This window comes from Capsella rubella, unplaced genomic scaffold, assembly GCF_000375325.1.
Source record: "Capsella rubella cultivar Monte Gargano unplaced genomic scaffold, Caprub1_0 scaffold_7, whole genome shotgun sequence".
Classification (NCBI taxonomy): domain Eukaryota; kingdom Viridiplantae; phylum Streptophyta; class Magnoliopsida; order Brassicales; family Brassicaceae; genus Capsella; species Capsella rubella.
This window is the reverse complement of record NW_006238917.1, coordinates 9567460-9586045: the sequence shown is the minus strand read 5'-3', so window position 1 is coordinate 9586045 and position 18586 is coordinate 9567460. Positions and strand designations below refer to the sequence as shown.

At 39.2% G+C, this 18586-nt stretch overlaps 3 protein-coding genes across 10 annotated transcripts; 1 reads left to right on the top strand and 2 right to left on the bottom strand.

Moving 5' to 3' along the window:
* Window positions 1-62: 62 nt before the first annotated feature.
* LOC17880439 (flowering time control protein FCA) lies at window positions 63-7854 on the bottom strand. The gene is made up of 20 exons (XM_006283133.2): window positions 7100-7854; window positions 6806-6876; window positions 6626-6704; window positions 4533-4615; window positions 4396-4447; window positions 4127-4194; window positions 3733-3799; window positions 3565-3644; window positions 3412-3476; window positions 3223-3282; window positions 2976-3135; window positions 2572-2655; window positions 2025-2486; window positions 1682-1861; window positions 1340-1519; window positions 1202-1234; window positions 991-1023; window positions 703-768; window positions 565-610; window positions 63-434 (listed from the first exon to the last, which is right to left on the bottom strand). The coding sequence occupies exons 1-19, from the start codon at window positions 7452-7454 to the stop codon at window positions 566-568; spliced, it is 2223 nt and encodes a 740-aa protein (XP_006283195.1). The 5' UTR covers window positions 7455-7854; the 3' UTR covers window positions 63-434; window position 565.
* Window positions 7855-8979: 1125 nt separating this feature from the next.
* On the top strand, window positions 8980-16831 carry LOC17879937 (lysine-specific histone demethylase 1 homolog 3). 8 transcript variants are annotated; one of them, XM_023777878.1, is made up of 13 exons: window positions 8980-9073; window positions 9329-9467; window positions 9576-10938; window positions 11218-11359; window positions 11481-13700; window positions 13777-13870; window positions 14028-14365; window positions 14515-15228; window positions 15339-15413; window positions 15635-16140; window positions 16286-16299; window positions 16377-16507; window positions 16596-16831. In XM_023777878.1, the coding sequence occupies exons 3-10, from the start codon at window positions 9674-9676 to the stop codon at window positions 15698-15700; spliced, it is 4914 nt and encodes a 1637-aa protein (XP_023633646.1). In that variant the 5' UTR covers window positions 8980-9073; window positions 9329-9467; window positions 9576-9673; the 3' UTR covers window positions 15701-16140; window positions 16286-16299; window positions 16377-16507; window positions 16596-16831. The 8 variants fall into 8 exon arrangements, with proteins under 8 accessions (XP_023633646.1, XP_023633644.1, XP_023633643.1 ...); XM_023777876.1 differs by having other exon boundaries at window positions 16226-16299; XM_023777875.1 differs by having other exon boundaries at window positions 16286-16507.
* A 186-nt stretch (window positions 16832-17017) lies between these two features.
* Window positions 17018-18448, bottom strand: LOC17880246 (probable 2-oxoglutarate-dependent dioxygenase ANS). Its single transcript, XM_023777879.1, has 3 exons — window positions 17927-18448; window positions 17521-17842; window positions 17018-17439 (listed from the first exon to the last, which is right to left on the bottom strand). Exons 1-3 carry the CDS (start codon window positions 18391-18393, stop codon window positions 17209-17211), a joined length of 1020 nt encoding a protein of 339 aa, XP_023633647.1. The 5' UTR covers window positions 18394-18448; the 3' UTR covers window positions 17018-17208.
* Between the last annotated feature and the right edge of the window lie 138 nt (window positions 18449-18586).

Genomic DNA, 18586 nt, shown 5'->3' with positions numbered 1-18586 from the left:
TGCAATGAACAAACACATGGATGAACAATCAAGTTAGAACTCTCGAACAGGGCTTTCATCAGTTAATAAATGTACATACTTATATTTATATAACTATATAAGACTCCTCACAGGATCAAAGTTTGGTTTACCCAGCTAAGTTACTATTACTAACACAACATGAGACATAACTTGCGCTAGCTATGTTACAACAGACCATTTGTTTGGTAACTCTTGAAATGAAAAATAAGAGATCTGATTAGAGAAAAATAGAATGCAGATGGTCGTCGAATCACCTATCTATTATACCTGAAGGGGTTAAATTAATAAAAAAAAAGAACAGATACGAAGACCACTGCCATTGCTGCTTTTCCTCTGCTTGACTGGTTAGTTCCATGAGTTTCTATCTAGTTAGTAGTTGTTCCTGAGATATTTTAGCTGCTCGTTTCATACACCTGCACAGTATCAATCCATACAGAGAAATAGATGCAACTTCAAACTAGGAAAACATCATACCGGTGGATTGAGTTTCGGTATGGAAAAAAAATGGAAACAAGAGAGAGGAGAGAAACAGAAGATACGAACCTCAAGCTTTATTTTTCCACATGACTTCTTGGGGAGATTGACGGCTCTGGAAACAGAGATATGAATGTAAGAGAATATGAAGAAGGTTTCAACAAAAAAGAACATCTAAAAACCAAAGGAAGAAAAAACCATAACCACCTGTTGAGTTCTTGACAGATCATTCACTGAAGCAGCTCCCATGGGTATATGTGTCCGACCATATTCCTAGACAATCCAAACAAGTTAGAACATAAGCTCCACCTTACCAATTACCATATCCAACCAAGGAAGTCATATCAATTATGTTTCTTTTTGAGACATATGCATAAGGTTTTCTTCTTTCTAAAACGTTACAAAATAATGCATCAGATAAAGTTCATGTCGTAACTGAGAATCAACCAGTTCAATTTGAAATACTGAAATAAGTTCACAGATTCAGATATGTACCTGACTATTTTGACCAACTGGCAATGATGGATACTGGCATTTTGAAATAGAAAACAGACATTCACGTTAGAGATTATTATCTGTATTTCAACACGTTGGCAAATCTATGGCTTATTGAATTTTACATGAGGTGGTCAATCTCCTTCAACCACCAGATTAGCACTCCAAATGTAAAATAAATAATCAGGTTCAGTAGTTCAGAGATAAATACCTGAGCAATATGGCTGGCCCCTGGGGTTGGATACTGCAACACCATATGGAAAAGAGTAAGTAGGCAAGTAGACACCATGTGAGATTACTATTTGAATGTAACCAAACCAGAATAAAAAACGAAACCAACGAAACCAACCAGTGAAGAATGAAACGGCTGCTGTAATTGCTGGCCCTGATATTGTTGATGAACTGGTTGTGTTTGTTGCTGCATCGGCTGTAATTGGGTCTGGGGCTGCTGTATAGTTGGCTTCTGTTGATGCTGTTTCTGTTCATGTTGCTCTCGTTCGAACACTACCATTTCCTCAGGTTTTTCCCACTGAAAAAGTCAATTATACACATGTTATGGCAAATATTGACGAACTTCAAATATAAGATATACATATATTACCTGTCTAAGGATTATAAATAGCACAAGAAACAAAAAAATACTCCTGAAACTCACAAGGAAATATAATTACAGAGGAACCACGTTTCTCACCTTGCTTTCACCCGTTACACCATTGTAATAATATTTAAATCCATCAGGCGAAGTATGCTCGGTCCAGTTACATTTGACAATAAATACGCTCTGACTTACTGCAGGCGCAGCTGTTTGCACATTGGTAACTGCTGTCGAACCTGTGGTGCTAAGAACTGTAGGAATTGTAGATCCACCCCACTGATAAAGAAGCAGCAGAGAGGAACATTAGAAAAGGGGGGATACTAATACACAAAAAGTATAGGAACTGAGATGTCTATCAGGAAATAATTGTAAATTAAAGAAAAACAACAGTTGCTAAAGAACCCGGCAGAGCAGACGCAACTGAGAATTATATACGTACCTGCTGTTTACCAGCTTGGCCATTCTGTGAGAGTGGTAAATTTTGGTTTGGTTGCTGCATGGACTGCACCTGCTGCTGCAGCTGAGAAATTGCTTGCTGAGATGATTGCAATGTTGCTTGTAGACTCTGAGTTTGCTGTGACAAGAGCTGAGCTAGCTCAGAAGGAGGATGTTGCATCTTTTGTAGTGGTTGCTGCTGGGAACGAGGGGGAAATGGATCAGTTGCAGAAGACACAGGTGTTGGCCGTAGATTAATGTTCAATGGAGTTTGAGGAGCAGTTGCATGAGTGACATTTTGCTGTGGCGGCAGCTGAGAGGTAGGCGTCTGGCTGCTATAGCCATAAGGATTCTGCAAGGAGGCCTGGGCCCCAGGGAAATTAATTTGTGGACGGAGGGAGAAATCCTGTGGACTGTGAAGAGGTTTTTGTAATGGTGATATTTGCTGGCCAGCTGCCCGTTTTTGCTATAGAATAGAAACAGTTGAAACTCCAAATTAACCATCACAACATTTTCAGATTTGCTTAACTGGAAAAATATAGCTAAATTACCTGTTGCAATGAGGCAGAAGATGAAACTCCAGAGACAGGAAGAGGATTAAGGGGAGGAACACCATAACTACCCAATGGACCACCCTAACATTATAGAATGTCGCATATAACAAAGCTCACATCAGAAGGCCAAATTACTAAAAATAAAAAATTGCCTCAGTAACTGACAAACTGCAAACCAAGGCCATATCATTTGACAGTAGCACATATCATGTTGAATTATATGAAAAGCTGGAAGGTCGGAATTTCATGCTTCTATTCACAAATCATATGCTCATATGTGTGCAGTAAATAAAGTACTTTCTTTTTTTATTTGTCTTGCACAATACACGCAAATTATTTGCGGTTACTTGTATGAGTCTGTAGATTTAAGATGATATATATGTTCACCAAGCTGTTCTCACCTGATTTGAAGCCAGCGATGCTTGACCTGGTCTGGGGGAAAAGTCACTTCCAATGCCACGAATCCTAGTGTTACTTGGAGGGCCTATGTTTGGTGGATTCGGCGGACGCCAAGGATTTGTGTGGCCATCCTTACTAAGGTCACCAAGGTCAGAGGTAGGCCTAACAAATAGAGATGAGGAGACCATGGTAAGTCAAAACATATAATTACTTATGAGCATAATCATGATCTCTTTTCCCCCCAATTACCTGGGTCCTGAAGCTTGAAAACGAGGCCCTGAACCAAGTCCAACAGGCGGTGCCATGTCCCTGGAAATAGAAATTACTTGTGGATATGTATAGATTGTAACTCAGATAGAACTAATAAAGAAGGTATGCTACAATTTTCCTGATAAGAGAGCATCATGGTAAATCAAAATTTAGTCTTCAAGGTAATACCTTGACTCGCCAGGTTTAGGCCTCTTAGGATCAGCAAACCGAACAATCAGTGGCTGATTACAACCCTGGGGAAGGATAGAGACCAGTAAACCAAACAGGTCCAAAGGGTTATAACGAGAAAAAATTTAGATACTTATGTGATTCAAAGCTTACTCTCATGGTATAAGTTCCATTGAGACCATCAATAGCTGCCATTGCTGTCTCTTTACTTGAATATTTAACAAACCCACATCCTACATGAGTGAAAAACAGTATGACCATCTTAACACCATCGTGCATAATTTTTTTTTTATAGAATCTAGTAGCAGTTACAAGACATACCACGACTCTGTCTATATTCGTCACGCATGAGATAGACATCTTCCACGCGACCAAATTGTAAGAAGATCTGTTAGAGCAATAACAATCAAACGGTTCATCGGAAAGGTACAGGAAAAATCACATCTTTATAAATTTATTTAGTGACAAAATAATCCTGACAGTTAAACAGTTTGAGAAGAGAATCTCAGTAAGTAAAAAGGGTAAGTGGTTGCATTATTGACACCATTATTCCAGCCACTTACCCTGTGATGAGACTAATAAAACTATCATAAACCATTCAGAATTATCAGCATTGCAACAAAGGACACTATTATATCGAAATTTTGAACTCCTCCATGTTCTGTTAATCTGCCATAAGTACACCAACTTCAAAAGGTAGGAATATGAGACATACCTCCTCAACTTCTTTTTCAGTGGCTTGCTTGTTTAGTGAACCAACGAAAAGCTTAAACTCTAGTGCACCTTCAGAAGAAGATAACTAAATCAGCTGAGACTGGAGAATGAGGCCAAGAAAGAAAAAACAAAAATCCACATCCTAGAAATTCATAGCATCTTCCACATAATCTCAATTCTTGTAAGCTGAAACTATACAGTGTATGGTTATCGTTATGAACACCAGACAATGACATCCACATCAATAAAATACATGCCGAGGTTGATTACCTATGCGTTCTCTCTCCCCATCAGCATATCGAACTTGAACAGGACCAGTTCCCTGAAAATCAAGAAATTACAAAAATGTGAAACAGCCTATATATTTTCTGTTCTTGGTAAGAGGAGAAAGCCTCATTTGTAATTACCCCCGGAAGAGTGATCTGATTGTGCAGTGCTCTAATGGCTCTATCGGCATCTTTAGAAGTTGCATACTTTACAAAACAGCAGCCTGCATTTAATACTGATACATAAGCCGTCTGTTTGAAGGTTCAACTTTTCCCCATATCAACATCAAGAGGTACTAGTAAAAATTTGCATTAAAATGTACAAGCTACACAACCGCAATCTTGAAGAAATAACTGGCACTGTTCAAAGCACATAAGTTCCGTAGCAAATTCATAAAACATGCTCTGACAGCGTCCACTTAGATCATTGGTAAGATTGTTGGAGAGAATAAATTAATATCATTTAATGGTGCATTTGGCAATAAAATATGTTTAAAATAACACAATCAGTATCGGCAGATAACATATATACAAGAGGGCCTTTCAGACAAACGGTGGCTGATTATTTGCAAACAAGACCCATACATTGGAAAAAAACTAGAAAAATAAGTTTATACCTACAAAAAATATGACTACATGTCCAAACTCCAAGGTAAAGGATTACCGTGTAAGAATCACAACCATTGATAGTAACACAGACAACTAAAACCAGAACAAATATCACATTTTCGTCACCATACACCAAGCATTTGAAGACTTCAAAAAATAAACTACAGTTATGGGCAAGATAATCACAACTTAACGGCGTTCACTGCAAATAATTGCATATTCAGAAAAGAATACGGATGCATCATGTACTACATAATTAGACTCCTGCCATATGCTGCTCGATCAAGGGAGAGCAAGTGAAAGCCAAGCTTTTGCGCTAACATCAGAAATTATTCTAAGAAATCTAAACTATCAATTTCCTTCTATGTGTTCACACCCCCTAACTTTTCACAGGATTGAAGAAAGAGATGTATGGAGTCTACTACATTCAAACTGAGATAAAATAATTTATGTCACCAGAATCAAATGCCCTTGTTATGCCATCACAAATGTGTAGCATTTAGAGATACAATAACTTCTTGGAAAGTTAAGAACTAATAAATAACTATGCAACACATACAATCACGCCATTCAACACGTTCATTATCTAGTAATTCTTCACAGTGATAAATAAAGACAGAACTATATGAAATTGTACAAGAGGAAATTCAATATGAAAAGAAGAGTTGCAAGCACAAAGGCTTGGTTGGCGAAAAGGGAGCATACAAAAAAATCTATCATCAAACATCTCTTCACATAAATAAAAGACCAGCAGTTCCAGGGTCACCATACAGAAACATAGAGCTACCCAACAATTCATTCATCTATGACGAGATGTGGTATATCACATCACAAACCGTCCAAAAAAATAGAGAGGGAAGAACATACAGAAATAATGACATTTGCGGCCATTCAGAGAGAGGGAAAAGAGAGACAGTCATTATCGTTTCTCAGGCCATCAACAGAGGAAAAGGAGAAAAAACATTCATTCTGGCATCAAGCATCCAACAAGGTAAAAGGAACTCTATCATCAACCAATAGACAGCTGACAGCACATCCAAAAATGGATTTAAAAAAATGAAGACGCCAAACATTCAACAGAATAAATACATTCATCCTGTGAAGACAAACCATCTTTTGAACTACCAGCCTAAAAATACATTCATCCTGTCAAGACCATGCACAACATTTTAATCCATCTAAATGGAGATTAAAGAAATATGCCATTCAATAGGAGATGAAGTTACCGATATTCTTTTAACCAATACCCACTATAAAGGCAACAGCAAAACATCGTTTCATTTTTTTGTACATTATCTCCAACTTTAAAACACCCTCAATAATAAATTCTACTACACTTTTCAAACACACCTTAAGTTCTAGAATAGACAGAAAGATCACAAACTAATTGCCCAAGGTCAGTATATAAACCCTTTCTTAACAAACTACACAGGTAGCCTTCTTCTGTGACAGAATCGAACACAGATAGATGCTCGTAAGCATAAGCAATAAGCCCGAAAATGTTGCAAACAAATGGAGGCCATTGATGAGACTGGGGTTGCTTCCCATCAGTCTTTTGAGGGAGACCTGAAATTTAAAAAAGTATAGATCACAACTATTTCCTAGTAAAATTGAGAGTAACATACCTTGCTGCTGTCCTGTTCTCTTGTCCTTGATCAGAGCAACCTCCAGAACATTTCCATGTTGTTCGAAAAAAGGACGGACCTAGAATTTTAAAAACCAAAAGATAGATATTAGAAAAGGTAACATCATAGCAATGTGCATATATAGATAACAAATTAAATAGATATCCCAGATTAACTCACTTCTTCTTCTATAGCTGTCCTTGGTACAGAGCCAACAAAAAGCTTGACTACACTGCTACAATCAGAATCATCTGCAAATCGAAATAATACATAGGGAAATAGTTATGATTGTCGCATACAAGTGAAAATCGAAAGTTCACATAAACAACCTTCAACAATCAATTAACATGACAACTATATTACCTATACAATACTCTAATCATTGATTCCCACAAAAACAAGAGATCCTCGGGAACATTAAAAGACTACAAGAATAAAGATAGATAGAAGAAAGAAGAGTGAACTCATGCTTACCAGTTCCAGGAAAGTTGCCATGCTCTGAGATAGGATACCCTCTTTTCTGACCCGAAATATGTTGTTGAACCGGTGGTGTAGTCGGTCTGACAGAATAATCAGACTCCATTGCTTTACGAATAAATCTCCTTCCCTCTGGACTCTCTGAAGGCGGAAACTTTACAGTCCCGCTAGACCGGAATCCTCCTCTGCCAACGCCAGCTCCAGCTATTGACCGCTTCCCTTCTCCTCCTACGCCACCGTTAGGACCCATGGGATGAAACCCACCATCGAAGGCAAAACCCATAGGCCGAAAATTTCCGCCATGGCGAGGACCCATGGGCTTAAAATCTACTCTATCTGAAGGACCATTCATCTGCCGGAAACCTCCATCTCCGGGACCATCAAAATCCGTAGGGCTGTCACCTTCCCAGCGTCGACCTCCGCCCCCAGTTCCAATTCGATAATTGCTAGGGCTGCTTCCACGTCGACGACGGCGTCGGCTAAATTCATCATCATCTTCTTCGAAGCGTGAATCTTGGGGACGAGGTGGACCTCTATGATGGGGTCGGTGGTTATGGTAGGAATCATCGTAGCCGCCATTTTCATGGCGATCCCTTCGGTGCCTATCCAGCTTGAAGAATTAGGGGAATTCAGATAAAAATTGAGATTCCAGTCGAAGCAATCAAAGGACCTTGGAGCCCTAAAAATTGGGATCTGAATGAAAACAAACAAAAGAGTATCGAAGCTGAGAATTCGAAGATCAAATTTTTGACTTTTTGGTCCAAATGTGAAGACAGTAACAAACGTTGTATTAACGTACTCTTGACCAGTGGCCGGTAAAGTAAAAGCAGTCTAAAATTGGACCGGTGGTCCGGTTGGAATTTGGACTGGTAGATTTTCATTGATTTTTTTTAATAGGAATTTCTATTTGATGCAAAACATAATAGGAATTTATTTTTGAAATACACTTTAGTCAAATTTGTCATCATAAAAAACATATATCATTGGGTAAAAATGATTAAAATACCTGTTTGGGAAGAAAAAAAATTATTGTTGACTAAGATTATACTTTTTGCTAAGAGATTAAAGATATACTTCTAACTAATATTGAATTTGGATCATAATGAATGGAAAAATTAAAAATTAGGCTTTGAATGAGGAGGTTTTGAGGCTTTTTTGTCACTAAAAACCTTTTCCCACATATTAAATCTTTCTTTTCTTAAATTTAAAAAATGAAAAGTGTATAATCTATAAAATCACTCATAAATACTAACCTAAAATATCGGTCAAAGTATGCAGAAATGGAGATAAAAATTTGAAATACCACTCAAATATACTAACAAAATAAATATTTATTAGTGTTTTTGGTTATTAATCAAGGTAAGTCAATAATTTCACTAAATGTAAAAAAGTTGAATACTTTTGCTAGATACATATTAAATATCATTTTTTCTTGTGCAATATATATGTATTGCCATCTTATGGTTGCTTCATCAGATTGTTGAGAGTCATCCAAATTCCAATTTCGGAGTGTTGATTTGAGTTTCACATCATCGGTAAAGTATATTTAAATTTGAAGGAAATGGATTATTAAGTTGTTTTGTATGTAATTAATCTATCAAAATGTTATGTGACTTGGGTTATCAAAATGTGAGTTTTTTTACACACAAGGTTGACACATGTTGTGTTGTTGTCCTTCGTCGTACGCCGTACGGTCATGGTGAATGCTAACGTAAGCATCCTCGTCTCTTAACTTTTTTTTATTTTTTCATCCGCAGGCGATACAATCTAAACGCGGCGTTTAGAAGCGTTTCTGATTGGGGTACGTCGCAATACTCTCTTCTTTAATCAGTTGATTTCCTAATTTAGCTTTTCACCATGTTCGTTTGGGTTTTTTTTTTTTTTTTGTTTTTGTTTTGAACATTTTATGAATGAAGCTTGGCTTCTGAGATCTCGACGAAGATAAAAAAAAAGGCTCTTTGGCTACTGCAGGTATTTTCAATTTGGATTCCTGTATCATCAATCTCCTATCGAATGGGGGTTTTCTAAACCCTAAATCCAGTTTTTTTCTTTTACCTCTCTCTCTCTCTCCCTCTCTTCACAAGTAGCTCCCTTTCTCTACCCACTAATTCAAGCTTTTTGCATCAGTATCCATCTCTGTGTTATCATTTCTGTTTTATGTATGTGATTGCCACGAATCGTCTCGGCCGTTGCTCATTTCGTTTCCGTCTTACTCTGGTTTTTTAGGTTTCGAGCTCACTCTGCTAGAAAACCCTAAAATTTGCTGTTTTAAAACTTCCCTTGGCGAATTTGAAAAGGCGACATCTTTCAGAACCCGCCCACCAAGGACACATCTTGATAAGAACAGACTTGTGTATCTATCAAGGTAAGTTGTTAAGTTGGCGTTCATCTTCTTACTGGTTAGCCACATTTTTCTAGGTTGATTTTGAAGGTTTTTTTCTTCTGTTTGTGATATACGGGGTTAATTTTTCAGGTGAGAAGCTTAGGCAGGCGAAACTTTTGTTCAAATTTTAGTCCTTTAGATAGTTTGCATTGGAATTGAGATTGGGTGTAAGCAATAAGAAGATAAATATGGATGGTAAGGGGAGGAAACCTGCTTCCAAGAGAGGATCTAAGATTTTTCAGTTTGACGATGATGCTGATGATGATGAACCTATCGGATCTCTTTTAGAGGTTATGAAGCATAAAAGTTCCAAGAAGAATAAGGTTGAGACAGAAAGTACTGGTAAACGAAGGCATATACAGTCTCTGGAGAAGAAACTGAGTGCTTTGGACAAGGATTCTGAAGATATGGATGACACCTTAGCCAGTTTTAGGAAGCGATTGAAGGGCAACAAGAAATGTGTTGGATTTGGAACCCCAGGGACTAGGAACCACGAGGGTGTACCTCCTACTGATACTGTAATAAATTGTAAGCTGAACCCAATTGAGGAAGGCAACACAAACGAGGTGCAGAATGTATTACTTGGGGATGGTTTGAGTAACAAATCTGTCAAGAAGATGGTTGATTCAGCGATAGAATGTTACAGTCATAGGGCTCTCTTAGATTCTGGCACGAATAATAAAAGAGTGGATTACATCTCGGAAAACGGTGCTTCTAATTCTATTCAAAAGTGTGTTTCAGAAACTGGAACCCTCCTGCATAAGTTTAATGGTAAGGATGAGGCAACCTCTCCCGTTCATGGAAAAGTAGTAATACCCATGTCAGTATCCAGCAAGAAGGAAGCAGATGTCATTCATCAAATTACAGATGAGGAATCTGAAAGGCCATTGTCGGAGAAGGTTCTGGAGCTATCTAGGGTGTCTGTTCCCATGGCAGATGTCCATGGCGAAGTTTATTCTCCTACTGATAAAACAGAAGTTGCAGTCATTGCTCCTGATCAGCACAGACACTTGAGAGATCCAGCTTCAGATGGAAGTGGTATTCAAGTTAATACTCTAGAAAATGGAACTGCTGAAGCTTCCCCGGTTTCATTAACTCCCTGTGATGATGAAAATTTCCGAGGTGATGCAATTTCATTACCTAATTCTGGCAAGCCATCCACCTTGCCACGCCCAGAGCGTATTGTTAGAAAGCGTAAGCTAGGAAACATGGTGTATGAAGGAGACATGAATTGGGAGAATGAGCAAGGCTTTCTTGATTGTCAAAGTGACAAGTCCTTTAAAGGAAGCGACAAGTGTGATTTTGTTCCATCTATTCCCAAGGAAACTGAAATTGGTAGAGCAGCTGCGGTGACAGCTGGACTTAAAGCCCAGTCAGTAAGTCCAATTGAGAAGATTATACTTAAAGAGGTGTTGAAGCGCAAAGGAAGCCATCAGGAGTACCTAGTTTGCAGGTTAGTTTCCTTTTTTGTTGCTGTATGTATTCAAATACGTGGTTTCAGTGTTTCTTTTCTTGTATAGAATGTATTTTTCTTAAGATGTCAATCCCATTTTCACCTTCTTCATTTGTTGGAAACCTTGAATACTTACTGTATTGTTGCAATGAAATTCAAGAATTTTTAAAGTTGTTGTAATGTCCATTTTGTGTTCTCAATTTTTTTTTGTTTCATTCGGGATCCTGAAGACCTTAATGGTATTTTGATAGATTTGAACTGATATCTGTTGTTATACAGGAATTATATCTTAGGCTTGTGGAGTAAAAATGTCAGTCGAATCTTACCTGTCACTGAGTGTGGTATTACCAGTGGCCCTTCTGAGAGTGAATTGCCATCGGCTTCCCTTATCAGAGAAGTCTATAAATTTCTTGATCAGAGAGTAAGTCTGATGTTGCTTTATTTGTGTTTTCCTATCTTGTTATTTATTTGTAACATTATTGAAAGGAGAATGGGTGCTGGTTTCTTATATACCACATGTGCAATGGTGTTTTTTTTGACAGGGTTATATAAATGCTGGAATTTCATCTGTGAAGGGGAAGGTGGGATCTTCGACTAATGAAGACTACGATCTCCACCAAGGGAAAAAGCGTGAAGAAAGTTCAATGGCTTCTGTTGCAGATTCTGAAGAGGGAGTTGCTTTTATCCTTGGTCAGGTCAAAGCTGTTGAATCAACTAGTGAGGGTAAGAAATGTGCTCTCCAAAGTGATGAAAGGGATCTGGTAGGATGTGCGACCTCAGAAATGCTGGGATCTACCAGCAAAACATGCGAGGAAGACATTGTTGATGATTGCAAACATTCTGTAAGCATAAATGCTTTACAGGATGATACATCATCTAAGATTGAAAAGCATCCTGAAACATTTTCAGTAGTGAAACCTGCTTTCTCTAGCACACTCTCGTCTGCAAATAGTAATCAAACGAGAGGAAGGGACTGGGTTCAATGTGAGGTTAAAGATGAGAAGAAAGTTATAGTAATTGGAGCTGGTCCTGCTGGATTAACAGCAGCACGTCATTTACAGCGCCAGGGTTTTTCTGTCACCATTCTTGAGGCAAGGAGTAGAGTAGGTGGTCGTGTATTTACAGACCGGTCTTCTCTTTCAGTTCCTGTGGATCTTGGGGCTAGCATAATTACAGGCATTGAGGCTGATGTGCCATCTGAAAGAATGCCAGATCCTTCGGTATTGGTCTGTAACCAATTAGGTCTGGAGTTGAGCGTGTTGCATGGATTCTGTCCTCTTTATGATACTGTAACAGGGGAAAAGGTTCCTGCAGAATTAGACGATGCTCTACAAGCAGAGTTCAACAGTCTAATTGATGATGTGGATTTACTTGTTGAGGAAATAGGCAAGGAAAGAGCAAATAAAATGTCCCTCGAGGATGGTTTAGAATTTGGCCTTCAACGGCTGAGAATGCCACATGACAAGGTGAACATTGAAAAAATTGGGTTTGTCAATTCAATTGATACTTCCTGCTCAAAAACAGGCATCAGTGGTCCCGTTACGAAGGATGAAAGCTTAGATGATGATTTTTTGAATCCTTTGGAGCGAAGAGTTATGAATTGGCATTTTGCTCACACAGAATATGGTTGCGCTGCTGTCCTCAAGGAAGTTTCGCTTCCTCATTGGAATCAAGATGAGTTTTATGGCGGTTTTGGAGGGCCACATGCTATGATTAAGGGTGGCTATAGTCGAGTTGTTGAGTCGCTTGCAGAAGGACTTGACATTCACTTGAATAAAATAGTTTCTGAGGTATCTTACGCCTCTGATGTATCACCCATGCATAACAGCAAGCATAAAGTCAGAGTTAGTACATCAAATGGATGTGAGTATTTTGGAGATGCTGTTCTGGTAACTGTTCCTCTAGGATGCTTGAAAGCAGAAACTATTAAGTTTTCACCACCCTTACCAGACTGGAAATATTCGTCAATCAAACAACTTGGGTTTGGAGTTCTAAATAAAGTTGTGTTGGAGTTCCCAAATGTATTTTGGGATGATAGTGTTGATTATTTTGGGGCAACAGCTGAGGAAACAGATCTAAGAGGTGAGTGCTTTATGTTTTGGAATGTCAAAAAAACTGTTGGCGCTCCTGTCCTAATAGCTTTGGTTGTTGGGAAAGCTGCTTTTGAATATACAAACAAGAGTAAGTCTGAGCACGTGAACCATGCAATGATGGTTCTTCGTAAGCTTTTTGGTGGGGATCTGGTTCCTGATCCTGTTGCCTCGGTAGTTACTGATTGGGGCAACGATCCCTACAGTTATGGTGCCTACTCATATGTTGCTATTGGTGCTTCTGGCGAAGATTATGATGTATTGGGAAGGCCTGTTCAGAATTGTTTGTTTTTTGCTGGTGAGGCAACATGCAAAGAACATCCTGATACTGTTGGTGGTGCAATGATGACTGGAGTCCGGGAAGCTGTGCGTATAATTGATATACTTAGAAGTGGAAATGATTACACAGCCGAAATAGAAACACTAGAAAAAGCGCAAAGGAAATCTGTCCCAGTAAGGGATGAAGTCAGAGACCTAATAAAGAGGCTTGAAGTTGTTGAGCTGTCTAATGTGCTGGCCAGGCAATCGTTGCTTCGGAACATGTTCTTCTCTGCTAAAACAACTGTTGGACGTTTGCATTTAGCCAAGGAGTTGCTTAGTCTACCTGGTGAAACCTTGAAATCCTTTGCAGGTACAAAAGAGGGGCTTGCGGTGCTGAACACTTGGATACTGGTAAGCTAGTGAGATAGTTTCTTATCCCAAAGCACAGAATACAACTTTCCTTGGCTTATTTCAAATTTTCTATTAGGATTCGATGGGGAAGAATGGAACGCAGCTTTTACGTCACTGTGTACATATTCTTGTTCGAGTTACGAGTGATCTCTTTGCCGTGAGGCTCTCAGGTATTGGTTACTTCTTCCAAGTGCACTTTCTGCCCCTAACCTCTTATATCACGTGCAGTCAGTTCTGTCTTAAGACTCGATATCATGTGCTATCTGTTTCATGATTTTAGCCCTGTTTTCTGTCTCTAAGTTGGCTACTTTCCACTTTGTAATGCAGGCATTGGGAAGACTGTGAAAGAAAAGGTTTGTGCACACACTAGCCGTGATATCCGCGCGATTGCAAGTCAGCTTGTTAATGTGTGGCTGGAACTATACCGGAAAGAAAAAGCTAATAGTGCAAAGAAATCATCGAGACAAGTGAATACTACAAATACCTCCAGACTAAGAAGAAAACTGAATAATGCGGACACAGACAGTAAGGGAAAGCTGAGTAATGGTAAAGATGGGAAAACAGATGGAGAGCTTCAAGACAACCAGCTACATATGTCAGAGGAAGAGAAGGCTGTGTTCGCTGAAGCTGAGGCAGCTCGTGCAGCAGCAGAAGCAGCTGCAAAGGCAAGATTTTGTAATCTCCAAATTAATGAAATGCATTGATGGATGCTTGCTGAATGTTTTAATTTTCTCTAGGGCGGAAATGGGCTTTTTAAGTCATCTCTCTCTTTATTTGTTTGTTAACAAATAAATTATATGTTCTTGTCTTGCAGGCATTTTCTGAGGCCTATCATAATACTTCATTGCAGCTTCCTAAGATTCCCTCGTTTCATAAGTTTGCCAGGCGTGAGCAGTATGCAAAGATGGACGAATCTGATTTCAGGAAAAAGTTTCCAGGCAATGTCTTAGGAAGACAAGATTGTATGTCAGAGATAGACTCGAGGAACTGCAAAGTTCGGGACTGGTATGATTTTCCTGCCTCCTGTCTTGACCTTGACAATTCAAGGATTCCCGGCGATAACTATTCTCAGCGTAGCCATTCGAATGAGCTTGTATCTCATTCGAAGTTCAGAGAATATTCTGGAGAAAGTGGGGCAGCGGATACCAGTTTCTTAACTGGCGCATGGGTTGATACTGGTGGTAGTAGTGATGGTTTCAAGGATTCTCAGGCTATAGATAGATGGCAATCTCAAGCTGCTGCCGCTGATCCTGAATTTTTCAATCGTACTTTGCATATTAAGGATGACGAAGATTCGATTGCATGTTCAACAGGCCCTCCTAGTTGGAAGCATGACCAACGAGCGAATGAAGGTTCTGTGTCACAGGTGACAGTAAATAAAGAGTCACATAAAACTCATATCCGGAGTGCAGATCGTTTGAAACAGGGGGTTGTAGATTTTGTTGCATCGTTGCTTATGACCCCGTATAAAGCCAAGAAAATTGATAGAGATGTATACAAGTCAATAATGAAGAAGACAGCAACAAAGGTTTGTAACTTTGTGATTTTTTTCTCTTCAAAATTAACTAGTATATTGTGATTCTTGTTTCTTCCTTAATTTAGAAAACGAGTCTTCTGAAACTCTTGTGTATATATCAGGTTATGCAACATACAACAGATGTGGAGAAAGCCATGGCTGTTCAGCAATTCCTCGACTCAAAGCGGAAAAACAAGGTTTGTAAAAGCTTCAAATAATCAGAGTTTCCTTTTCCTCAGTTATTGCCTCTTAAGTTTTTAGTTTATCCATCTCTCTGGTGTAGCCGAAATGTGGGATTTTTTTCTTGTGATTAATAATCTTGGGCACAGGTTTGTATAGTAAATATCAGTAAATAGGTGTATCTATTTTAGAACAGTCTCTGATTGATAGTCACTTCATTTGATTAATATGTGTACAGATTCGTGACTTTGTGGACAAACAAGTTGACAAGCATATGGTGATAGCTCCAGTTCCAAAAAGTTGATGACCAATGGGGTCTACAGTCATGGCCAATGGAAGTTGGTTGGTATCGGCTGCGATGGCAAAGCCCCTTTGTAGAAACCACATATCATTGCTCATTTTATGAGGAAGGTTATCTCAAAGAAGCAGATGTCTCATCGAAAAGAGAGTTTTCCCATGATATTTTCTCATACCTAAAGATTGGCAGAGACAAGTTTTTCGCACTAACCTGATATGATGAAGAATTTGGTCTTGCTATATTGGAAGGTATGAGTGAAGCATCTTCTCTCCTCTTGCCGGGGGAATTCCAAGGACTTTCTGATCATGGTTCTATGTCAAGTGGATGTGTATTTCATGAGTTGTCCCCTCGGATGATACATGTTCTCAACGTACGCTGATTGTTTTTAGTAATTGTATAGAGTTCAAGATTTAGTGTTAACCCCATTAGACAAATTCTACTTTCAGGTATCTGAATTCATTTCTTGAGATTCATGTCATTTTCTGAACCCAAGAGAAAAGTTTTTCACTCTATAATGTAATGGTAATATAGATTTTAGAGTCAAAGATGCCAATATGATCTTATGTTCTGATTTTCCTATACTATCTGCAGCCATACATCCGTTGGTAAGTTCATTCCCTATCTTTCTTGAGGGGAAGTCTGAGATAGTACTGTTGCAGGTGTTTCACTTTCACTCTTGCAGGTAAAGATGGACCATCAAAAAGTGGAAAGTAATGATTGTTCAGCTCCCAGGCATTTCGGTAATTTTGATGAACTTCTGGTGTCTTAGCCTTACAAGCAGCTTGTGGGGAACTGCAACAAGTAACAACGCAGGTTCTTTGCTTTGTGTGTGTTTCTTCAGCGTTACTTAATGATGCCTTTGTTAGCAATGTAGCTGAACGTTTGATACTGGCTTTAGCAGGTGAGGAAATTTAAGACTCGGCTGAATATACTCTGACACATGTTGGTGAGAGCTGGAATCTGTTTAATCGACGCTGTTTAGATATAGTTTACCTTGGTTGAAATATCACTCTGCTTGTTGATGTGAGGTACATATATGCTTGCCATTTTTGTTTCTAAACAATTTTCAGTTGCATTTAGATATGATCATTGATCGAAGGATCGTATTTATGATTGATTCATATCATCAATTCAGTTGATCTGAGTTTGTCGTCGGGTTGGTAGCAAATGTAGTCTGATAATTTTCATGCAATATAAATAGATGAGCATACGGCTTTGCAAGGACCTCCCATTATGTTCTCAAATCTTTGCATTTAGTTTTGTTTGTGTAAAGCAAAACATAGGGCGTTATTGAAACTTCAAAGAATTCTACTACTGAAAACGTTGGGCCAAAATTTCATTCGGTTTATTTATATATCATGAGTTTTTACAGCCAATGTTTATGTCTTGTGTTGTAAACAATAATCATAACAAATTATTGTGAAACAACTTTGTGTCGAGGCAATTGAAATTCACACACTCACTAGCATAAACTTGAGAACAATAAAAACGACGGCCAGTGAACGAAGATAAGATTAGCAGAGGAGAGCATCGAGGTTTCGTTTACCCTCAGGGGCTTTGGAGTACCAGGAAGAAACATACTGACCATACACAACTTCCTTGTAAGACGGTGGTGAGAGTTGAGAAACTGGTGCTATCCTTGCAGTCTTGGAGGGATCATGAAAGGTTGCGACTGATAACCTCGCCCGATTCGCATTAGTTACGGCTCTATGTTGAGCACTTTTGTATATCCCATTGGTTATGATCTGCACAAAGGATAAGAAGAGACATGTCAGAGGCTTCTCTAGCTTAATTTTTTCAATGACCTCAATCAATAGAATAGAAACCTCGGTCTGATCGGCCACAAGAACGAGAATAGCATCAGAGAGAGGAGGAACAGTGAGCCATTGGTCATCCTTGTAAAGCTGGAGACCTCCAACATCATCTTGAATCAAGAGAGTAATAGCACCCATGTCGGAATGGGACTGAAGACCAAGAGTGAGCTCAGGCTGAGGACAAGGAGGGTAATAGCTCACAGTGATGTTCTGATAGATTTCTCCAACAGCTTCTTCTATAGATGAACAAGGAAGACCCAAACTCTCTGAGATTACCCCTAATAGCATCTGAGCCAGTTTCTTCATCTCATCACCATATTGTCCCACTACTTGCCTACCAATTCCAATCCAATACAATCAATTTAGAGAAAGGTGAAACATTTTTGTCAGAATGAAGAGATGAATCAAAAGCAGGAACCTGTAGTCAGGAGGATGAATCGGCCAACGAGAAGGGTTACGGCGAGAGAGAGGGAAAGTGTGGTGATCAAAGTAGTCTCTCCAGTCCAAAACGACGTCGTCTTTAGTACCTAGCAACATACGGCTGCCGTAACCTTCGGATGCGGCGGAGGAAGAATCGCAGGCGTATCGGAGCTTCTCTTCCATGGGAGAGTCTCGGAAGAAAGAGAGACCCAAAGACCTCATCCGATCAAGGAGATGAATAGGAACGCCATGGTTGATCACGTGGAAGGCTCCCCAGTTGCGACAAGCGTCACCGATGGCTTCTCTCGCGGAATCGGAGGTCGAGAGGTCGACGGTTGGGATTGAAGCTGCATCGCCGGTGTGATGGAGATTAGGACGAGCTTCCGGTGGCTGAATATACTGAGACGGGACCTCCGGTAAGTTGCCTTTGATAATCAATTCTACTCTCGACGACGCTGTTTCCATGGCTCATCTGATCTGATCTGAGCGGAGAATTCTAATAAAATTATGTAAATGTTTTTTTTTTGGGTTCAAATGTAAAACAGTGATGACGTGGCACTTTAATTATATATATGAAGGTTTGGGACACTCTTGACTCTTGCTTAGAGTTTTTCTTTCATTTACCGAATTGACTCTCTTATATGTTTATCACTCTCAA

Coding starts and splice junctions, on each gene's coding strand:
- LOC17880439 (XM_006283133.2), bottom strand. CDS start 7,454: ATGAATGGTCCTTCAGATAGAGTAGATTTTAAGCCCATGGGTCCTCGC. Junction 3,800..4,126: donor CTGAAAAAGAAGTTGAGGAG/GTATGTCTCATA, acceptor TTGCTCTAACAG/ATCTTCTTACAATTTGGTCG. Junction 1,862..2,024: donor GCCAAGCTGGTAAACAGCAG/GTACGTATATAA, acceptor CTTCTTTATCAG/TGGGGTGGATCTACAATTCC.
- LOC17879937 (XM_023777878.1), top strand. CDS start 9,674: ATGGATGGTAAGGGGAGGAAACCTGCTTCCAAGAGAGGATCTAAGATT. Junction 10,939..11,217: donor CAGGAGTACCTAGTTTGCAG/GTTAGTTTCCTT, acceptor GTTGTTATACAG/GAATTATATCTTAGGCTTGT. Junction 11,360..11,480: donor ATAAATTTCTTGATCAGAGA/GTAAGTCTGATG, acceptor TTTTTTTGACAG/GGTTATATAAATGCTGGAAT.
- LOC17880246 (XM_023777879.1), bottom strand. CDS start 18,393: ATGGAAACAGCGTCGTCGAGAGTAGAATTGATTATCAAAGGCAACTTA. Junction 17,843..17,926: donor ATTCATCCTCCTGACTACAG/GTTCCTGCTTTT, acceptor TGGAATTGGTAG/GCAAGTAGTGGGACAATATG. Junction 17,440..17,520: donor TTGTGGCCGATCAGACCGAG/GTTTCTATTCTA, acceptor TCCTTTGTGCAG/ATCATAACCAATGGGATATA.